Below are 9,220 nucleotides of genomic sequence, written 5' to 3'. Positions count from 1 at the left end.
TGCGACGGTCCTGCGACTGATTGTTATTTATTGCGTCTACTCCCTTCTGTCGCAAAAATTTAATTTGCAGTCGGTAATGTTTGCGACTGAAAGGTTGTTTGAGAGACCCAAATTTAGCGTCTAGTAATTTCAGTCGCAGAAACATAATTTTCAGTCGCAAAAAATTTCGGCTATTTTGAGACCTTATCTACCGTCTGAAATTTCCGTCGCAAAAAATGCATATTTAGTTATAATATATAGCTTATTCATAAAATACTACCAATATATATTAAATATTAAATATAAAATGCTCTTAAAACTACATACATTTTTTTTTGGTAAAATATAAATTTTATTACCAAAATGAAGTAAAACAAGCATTATCCAAACAACGAAACAACACCCACACTTAAAGGTGCACAACCCGCAACCTTGGAGAAAGCACAAAGGCAAAACTACAAAAGAAATAACAGCAACAAACAACGCCAAAATCAGAGCCAACAGAACGCTGTTACTAAAACGAGCAACCTGAAACAGGCCACCAGCAGCCCAGAGACACCACGCCAGACCTGCAGCAGCCCCCTGCACCTGACCAGACATGCCAACCTGAACCATACCAGAAACACAACCTGAACCAGTGCAGCCCAACAGACTGAACCAGAGCAGTCCAACCTGAACCAGGCTAACAGACTGAAACACAAGATCTGCACCAGCAACTCAGATGCAGAGACAACAAAACACTGGAACTGGACAGCCACCCGAGCACAACAGGACAACAGCTAGCAGAGCACACTCAGAAACAACCAAAAACAGAAGTTGGAGAACAACACTCACAACAACACAAGACTGTATTCAACAACAAAAAAAACTACATACATTTACAACAACAATATCTGAATATCCCAAATTTCTCATTCAAACAGATTGTATTCAAGTACATAATTTTAAACCATACTACTAATAGATTCAGAATCACCTCCTAAAATGTATTAGGAAAATTACAAAATACCTCCTAAAATGTATTAGGACATTTACAAAATACCTCCAAATGGCCATGTTAGACATTCACAAAATTACCTCCAAATGGGCATGCTAGACATTCACAAATTTACCTCCAAATGGGCATGTTAGACATTCACAAAATTACCTCCAAAATGGGCATGCAACTTACGACATTCACAAAATTACTCCATATAGAGCATGTTAGACATTCACAAATTACCTTCAAAATGAGCAAAGCTATTCCTATCGAGCATGTTAGACTTTCAAATCATCACTCAAAGTGTTAGCATGGTAAGTAAAACAGTCAACCAAGTCTTTTATGAGCAGTGGTAGGAGTAGGAGTCGTGGTAGGAGCCGTGGTAGGAGTAGGAGCAGTGGTAGGAGCAACGGTAGGATTAAGCTGACAAGCAAGAATCATTGATGTTATCTCCCTCATCGAGATTATCATGTTCTTTCTCTCATTCTGCCATGCGGCTTTTTCAATCTCATAGTCTTCGGCAGTTGCTTTTGCCAAAGTTAAGCTCTCCTCTGCCACTTTTTGGGTTTCCTCTACCATCTTCTTTAATTCTTCAACTCGAGAGCTTAACTGACAAGTCGTGGAAGGCGTGGAAGACGATGCCGTATGGTGAGAAGAAATATGATTGTAATACATTTGTGAAGCACTCCCTAAGCCATACACTCTGCCTTTCTTTTGCCCACCAACAATCTCTAGGTATAAGTCGTTGGGGTCTACCTCAATTCCTTTACTCTTACATTCCTCGAGTTTCTCATTGTATTCCTCCTGCATTAAAATGACATGTTAGTATAATGAAGCCAATAAGAACTGATGACAAAAGTAACCTACTGCATAATTATTGGTGAGAACCAAGAGATCTAAGTTGGAAATATTTTGTGTTCTGTGTTTCTGGTCTGAGACAGAAGCTGTATTCTGTGTTTCTCCCAGAAGTGATATATAGATATTAGAATACAGAGTCATAGGGAAAAGTTCCAAGCAGAAATATCAGTCACCTATGCAAGTTTTCAGAGAAATGTTGTTTACAAGCTTGCAAGCGTTCTACTGAAATGAGTGATAACTTATATCTGTAATTCCTTTCTTTATGGTGAATTGGTGTTTTCTAGTTCTGATACAATTCAGATTATACATATTCAGAGTTGCGGCAATTTGCGGTTAAAATCAAGCAGCCAAGTACCCTAGACAACTAGTGGTTCAAATCAAGCAACCAAGTACATTCCTACTAGCTAGAATGGCTACTACTTTGTTCGTTAAGGGAAAATGGAAAGTGGTAAGAGAAAGATGACAACAACCAGAAGAACACTCACAAAAACAAGGTCATTGAACACGGGTGAGCGTTAACATACTCCTATCAATGTCATCAATGACCAAGTTGTACAAAAACCCAAGCAACTTCAGCTTGGTGTTACAACTCACAGGCTTGCTGCTGCTGCTAAGCGAAAAACAGTCAATTACATGTACAGCAGCAGCAGCAGATCTGAACCATTTACGCTCAGCTCAAGCATTGACAGTGAATTAAGGAAGGTGAATACTTCACTTAACACATACTCCCATAAATATAGCTATAAAAGCAACCAGCAGAAATGCTCATAAGCAACAAAAATAACAGAAATAAACCAAGAAACACGAACATATTAGGAAGGGTTTTGATTCTGGTACCACTAATATCGAGAGTGTGCAAATTGATCAATTCACCCAGATGAGACTTAGATTTGATGGCAAAGATACGAGATCATAACAGCCATAGAGTTCCAAAGCTTTCAAGTTAGTCAGCTTTTCCATGCTATCAGGAAGTGACTCAAACTCCCCATTATATCAGTTTTCCCAGTATATCAGAAGGGGAGTCAATACCACAATCACTTTTCATTATACAACAAGAAATTTCAACCCTGTAAACACAATGCACCAAGGACATAAACAAAAATGTAAACAAACAGACAAACAAGAAATTTAAGTCTGGTTTGAAAATTGCAGATTAATTAATTAATGACTGAAATCATACAGTTTACGAAGAGTAGGATAAACATTGTGAACGTTAATTAATCTCCTAATTTAATTAACTTCCTTAAAATTGTCATAATCTACTAATATTCAGTAATCAGACTGCAATTTTCGAACCAAAATTGCAGAAATTACATGAGACTGCTATTTTCGAACCAAAACTAAATTTCTTGTGCATTGCATATATCAGACTGCAATTTTCAAACCAGAACTGAATTTCTTATGCATTAAAGAAATTACATCACACTCCAATTTTCAATCCAAAACTAAGTTTCTTGTGTATTGCATATATCAGACTGCAATTTTCAAACCAGACTTCAATTTCTTGTGCATTAAAGAAATCACACCAAATTGCAATTTTCTAACCAGAGTTAAAATTTCCAACACAAAACCACAGAGAGAAAGAGAGGGAGAAATGAAAGATTAAGATAAGGGAAGTGTAGTGAAAAAGACAAGTAATAAGAAGAAAAAACAAGTGTGAAAATCAGTACCATGATTTCATTTGCCTTTTCACCAATCATGGCAGTGTCACCCTCGTCACCAATGGGAACAGAATGTGTCTTCTCATAGACATCAACAACGGTTGGTACAACATCGTTGTTAAGGCTCACCTTAAAATAAAGGAAGTTGTTAGCCTTAAGATAATAACTTGTCTATGTTGCAATAATCTCCAATAAAATGCATGCCTTAACCATTACAAGTTAGAACAAAAATAAGAAACGGATAAGCGGATCAATTAACAAGTTAAAAGTGATAGTCTCTTACCATTTTTGCAACCACCATAGGAGTAGAAATGCTACCTTGACGATGGCCAGGGTCAAAACTACCTTCAATTTGGCCAGATAACCTATTAGACTTGGCTCTCTTAGAACGTTTCTGAAATTCTGGATCTTCCCGCCTCTTTATATATGCAGCCCGAACATCATCAAGCATGTACTTGATATCTTGATGGACAGGAATACTTGCAGCTTTGTTCACTATATCCCTTAGGCGATCCCCACATTTTTTATCAAAAGCTTTCCTAGCCTCAACATTGAACTCAGGTCTCCAAGTATATTCACGCTGCACAAAAGAAATAAAAATAAAAGCAAACTAGAAGCAATCAGCCTGCATTCAACAGAAAAGCAAAACAGAAACAGATGAGACAGGAGCAATCTGTCTGCAATCAACAGGAAAGCAAAACAGTATTATTGCTAAATTACCTTAAACTCAGCGAACCAACGGTCCCTCACCGCAAGTGGCACCTCTTTATAATTCAAGTAAGGGTGATTGTAGTGGCGCTTCCAAGACTTCGTGACATTACCGGCAATCGTATTATTGCTAAACCTAGTGGAAGAAAAATATAAGCAAGAAGAGTTAAGTATCACATGAAGAGGAAAATAATTCAAACTAAATATTATGTACTAATAATTTTGACTCACCATAACCCATCAGGTGTGAGCTCAATCTTTTCCTGCTCCAACCCATCTACTGGAGGTGGCGGCGGCGGTGGAGGTGGTGGAGGAGGTGGCGGTGGAGGGAGAGGAGGAAGGCTGACATCTACATGTGCGGTAGATGGTGGTGGTGGTGGTGGTGGTTGTGTAACCATAGGAATGCGCCGACCAACGGCACCACCTCGTCCACTTTTCGAAACTCTCATGAAGTCCTTCATTTTCAAAGAACTAGGAAACATATGCTCGTAAATTTAGTTAGAGTTGACTAGCACAATATAACAAAAACAAATGAAAATAAAATACATAAAGTAGTATAATAAATAAAACATCTCTTATCATGATTCGCATATTAAAAACATTGTCCATCAAACAAATAATCTCAAAACATGATTCACACAAACTAAACATTGTCTACCAAACAAATAAGCTCAAAATATGTCTTAACACATTAAAAATCGCCATCCTCATCATCATCATCATCGTCGTCGTCTTCTTCGTCATCATCATCTCCTAACTCTTCTTCATCCTCTTCTTCATATTCAATATCTTCCAACTCCCCTTCTTCTTCCTCCTCCTGATCTTCACCACCCGAACTATCCACCTCCATATCATCCATGCCATCCTCGTAGATACCCTCATCATCATCCGCTTCACAAAGGGTTGGGGTCTCTTCATTCTCCACTTGAAAAAATGACTCATCAACCGGAGCATCTATGCTAGATCGAGCTTTTGTCTTAAAAACAGCCCACCATTGACTCTTATCCTTCTTTAAGCTTGGATAAGAAGTAAAATACACTTGATACACCTGGTGTGCTAGTACAAAAGGATCATAAACGGGGTATTTCTTAGTATGGTTAACTTCTACCAATCTATACTGCTCATGGATATTCATGCTCATCGAATCCATCCAATTACATTTAAACAAGACTGTTTTATAAACATTTTGGGTGCCCAAGTAAACCAACTCAATAGCTTCTTCTAGAATGCCGAAATAATCAATTTCCTCCTCACTTTTTACACCCACCCCATAATTCATAGTAGCTTTGTGTTTTCCATAGTCAAAAGTGTGAAACTTAAAGCCATTGATGTGAAATTGCCTCCATGTTTTGACTTGTTTAGATGGACCCATGGCAAGTGCACGAACCACTTCGTCGGTCTCATTAGAGTGAGATACCTATTTTTATATTCAAAGTGTTATTTGACAAAGTATAAATCTTACACATATATATAATTGTTGGTACATTGAAAGGTAGTTGTAAAAGCTTACGTTATCTTCAAGCCACTTTGAAAATTGAAGTGCAAACTTGCTCCAAATATCATGTAGGTCAATACCAGGATATGTTTGCATCATCGATTCCTCAAATTTCCTAAAAATCGTAAGATGTTATTTAATTAACAAAATTTCACAAATTACTACCAAATGTATAAAATTTTACCTTTCATACTCTCCTAACAACCCACAATTAGAAAGAACATAGTAGTGTGCATGCACGAATTCTTTGGTATCCAAAAACCTTGTTTGGCCACCTACGCCACGACCTTCACTACATTGGAATAATTCCGGAAGAGTTGAATCTACTTCATCAGAAACCACTACATTGCGTCCGAGATCTCTAGCCTTTGTATCAACATGGGGTTGAAAGTAGTGAGTACAAAAGTTCGAAATTTCTTCTGATAAGTAAGCCTTGCATATTGATCCTTCAACTCTTGCCTTATTACCATTTTTTCTTTTCAAATTATTAAGAAATCTACAAAAATAAGTAAATTAACATTTACTAATTTGTATCATATGGAGGAACTTAGAAAATATCGAGGTGCTTAGAATAAAGGAAATTTACCTCTCAAACGGATACATCCATCTGTATTGCACAGGACCACCCAACTTTGCCTCGTGAGGCAAATGCACAGGTAGATGCTCCATAGAATTGAAGAAGGCAGGGGGAGAATATTTTCTCTAATTTGCACAAGATTTCAGGGATATTTTTCTCTAGACGTGTCATATCATCGATTGTGATAGTGTAAGAGCATAAATCGCGAAAAAATTGACTGATTTCAGTGACTGCTTTCCAAATGTTGGTCGGGAGTAGCTCTTTCATTGCAACAGGCAACAACCTCTCCATGAACACATGGCAATCATGGCTTTTCATTCCATGTATCTTACAAGCTTCCAAATTAACACATCTACCAAAATCAGATGCATATCCATCTGGGAACTTCAGATCTTTTATCCACTGACATAACACTTTGCGTTATGCTTTATCGAGAGTGTATGGTGCTTTCGGAAAATTCAATTTCCCTCCTTCAAGTTGAATAGGCTCTAGACTACTTCTCTTGCAATACAACTCAATGTCTTTGCGAGCACTTTCTGAATCAACTAAATTTCCCTTCACATTCATTATTGTGTTGATGAGTTGATCAAAAAAATTCTTTTCAATGTGCATGGCATCTAAATTGTGTCGAATCAACAAATCTTTCCAATAAGGAAGCTCCCAAAAGATGCTCTGCTTATGCCACCCTTTGTAACCCTTTTTTGACTTGTTCAAAGGGATTGTTAGGTCAATGGACTTCGGGATCTTTCTCACTTGATCCCACAGTTGATGGCCCGTCAATATTGGAGGAGGCAATCGAGTTTCCGCCCTTTTCTTGTAAAATGCTGTGCGATTCTTTCGAAAAGGATGAGTTGTCGGGAGGAATTGACGATGAGTATAAAACCATGAAACTTTGGAGCCGTTGTCGAGCCAGAAAGATCTACTTTTTTCCATTCAATACGGACAAGCCAACTTTCCTGAAGTAGACCAACCAGATAACATCCCATATGCTGGAAAGTCACTTATAGTCCACAAAAGGGCAGCCCGCATCTTGAAATTCTGCTTTTTTGACACGTCAAATGTCATTGCACCCACTTCCCATAAAGATTTTAATTCTTCGATCAAGGGTTGCATGTACACATCAAGATTCCCTTTAGGATTTTTAGGACCCGGAATGAGTAAGGAAAGAAACATAAACGGCCTCTTCATACACAACCATGGAGGCAAGTTATAGGGGGTAATAATAACATGCCAACAAGAGTAATGACCCCCGAATTTTCCATGAGGTGCGAAGCCATCCGTGCATAAACCCAATCTAACATTACGAGGCTCATTAGCATAATCCTCATATGTGTCATCTAGATGTTTCCAGGCTTCACTGTCACTTGGATGAGCTAGTGTTCCACTGACTCTAGGATTATTTGAATGCCACTGCATGTCATCTGCAAGGTTTTTTGTTGCATAGAGTCTTTGCAACCTTGGAGTGATCGGAAAGTAGGTTAACACTTTAATCGGAACATGTTTGCCACGAGAAGTCATCTTATAACGCTCCCCCCACATTTTAAACATTTCTCAAGGTGTGCCTTATCCTTCCATAATAACATGCCCCCTTTTGGGCATGCATGTATCTTCTCATGAGGAAGTTCAAGACCTTTAACCACCTTTTTGATTGCGCGGTATGTTTTCCGCATTGAACTCTCATCTGGAATTGCTTCACTAATGAGAGATGAAAACCCATCAACACATCTATTGGGCAAGTTGTACTCACACTTTAGGCTTGTGATCCTTGAAGCCATCTCTAAAACAGATAATCGACTTCCTTCGTACAATGGCTCATTTGCGGCTCTTAACATCTCAATAAGCTTCTTATCCTGGGGATTGGGTTCTTCTTCAACATTGTGTACCTCTTCGAGAAAGGTATTACCATCAATTTGACCAAGAGCATCATGAACCATGTCAACGTAAGGATTAGGTCCCTCATTTGATGGTTTTAGAGAAGCGAAATCCTCTCCATGACAAACCCATTCAAAGTAGTTACTCAAGAACCCATTTTTGTACAAATGTTGCCTAACACCATCAACATCTAAAAATGCAATGTTTTTACACTTAGAACACGGGCATCTAATCTTTGAACATTCTTGGAAATCACGGTGTTGCTTAGAAAACTCAATAAACCCTCGAACGCCATTTATGAACTCTTTTCTTAGTAATCGACCTTCACGTCTCTCATACATCCATTTTCTATTCAACCTCTCCATGAAACTGGAATGACATCATAAATTATACAACATAATATGACATTATCCTTACAAGTGGTATGTATTGCTAAATAAATTAACTTGATAGTTTCCACCAATTACCATAGATACAATTTTATACAGCAACATAAAAACCACAATATAAAAATAGCTCCCAAGCAACGTTTGTAGTCATATATTATACTCTGTATCATAGGTCAAATGGATTCACTTTGATACATATTCATTGCGTTCCACAAGTTATAATATCATGAACTTGTCATAGGTCAAACAGATCATTTTGATACATATTCATTTCATATATGGTGCTTAACTACTAAACAATTTTTGTACTTACATTACCATATTGGAACCATATAAAATTGAGATTCTATTGAACAACATAACAACAGAACAACAATACTGAAAAAAACAAGAGATATATGTTTAAAATGGTGTAAATTTATCCCTTAAACTTCCTAATTCATACACAAGTCAATTGACAGAAATAGATAAATACCTTAGACTTACATATTCATGCTTAATAGGTCAATTATCACAAATAAATCAATATCAAATCAGTCGAAGTAACAACACCAATGCCCGAATAAATGACATTAAAAAAATTTCATTCACAAGCCTAGTTAATCGTCAAGAGATAATCTCGAAAATATTACCTCAACAATGGTGGAGGGCTTAGCTGGAGGACCACGGGAGGTGCACTGTAGCTAACGACCACAGGTGGTG

General features: G+C 37.6%; 1 protein-coding gene across 1 annotated transcript; it reads right to left on the bottom strand.

Moving 5' to 3' along the window:
• Positions 1-385: 385 nt before the first annotated feature.
• On the bottom strand, positions 386-4,667 carry LOC110792824 (uncharacterized). The gene is made up of 5 exons (XM_021997641.2): positions 4,417-4,667; positions 4,198-4,321; positions 3,761-4,057; positions 3,487-3,606; positions 386-1,762 (listed from the first exon to the last, which is right to left on the bottom strand). The coding sequence occupies exons 1-5, from the start codon at positions 4,665-4,667 to the stop codon at positions 1,286-1,288; spliced, it is 1,269 nt and encodes a 422-aa protein (XP_021853333.2). The 3' UTR covers positions 386-1,285.
• Between the last annotated feature and the right edge of the window lie 4,553 nt (positions 4,668-9,220).

This window comes from Spinacia oleracea, chromosome 4 (assembly GCF_020520425.1).
Source record: "Spinacia oleracea cultivar Varoflay chromosome 4, BTI_SOV_V1, whole genome shotgun sequence".
Lineage (NCBI taxonomy): Eukaryota > Viridiplantae > Streptophyta > Magnoliopsida > Caryophyllales > Amaranthaceae > Spinacia > Spinacia oleracea.
Note: the sequence above shows the minus strand (reverse complement) of the source record. Positions and strands in the feature narration are given on the sequence as shown.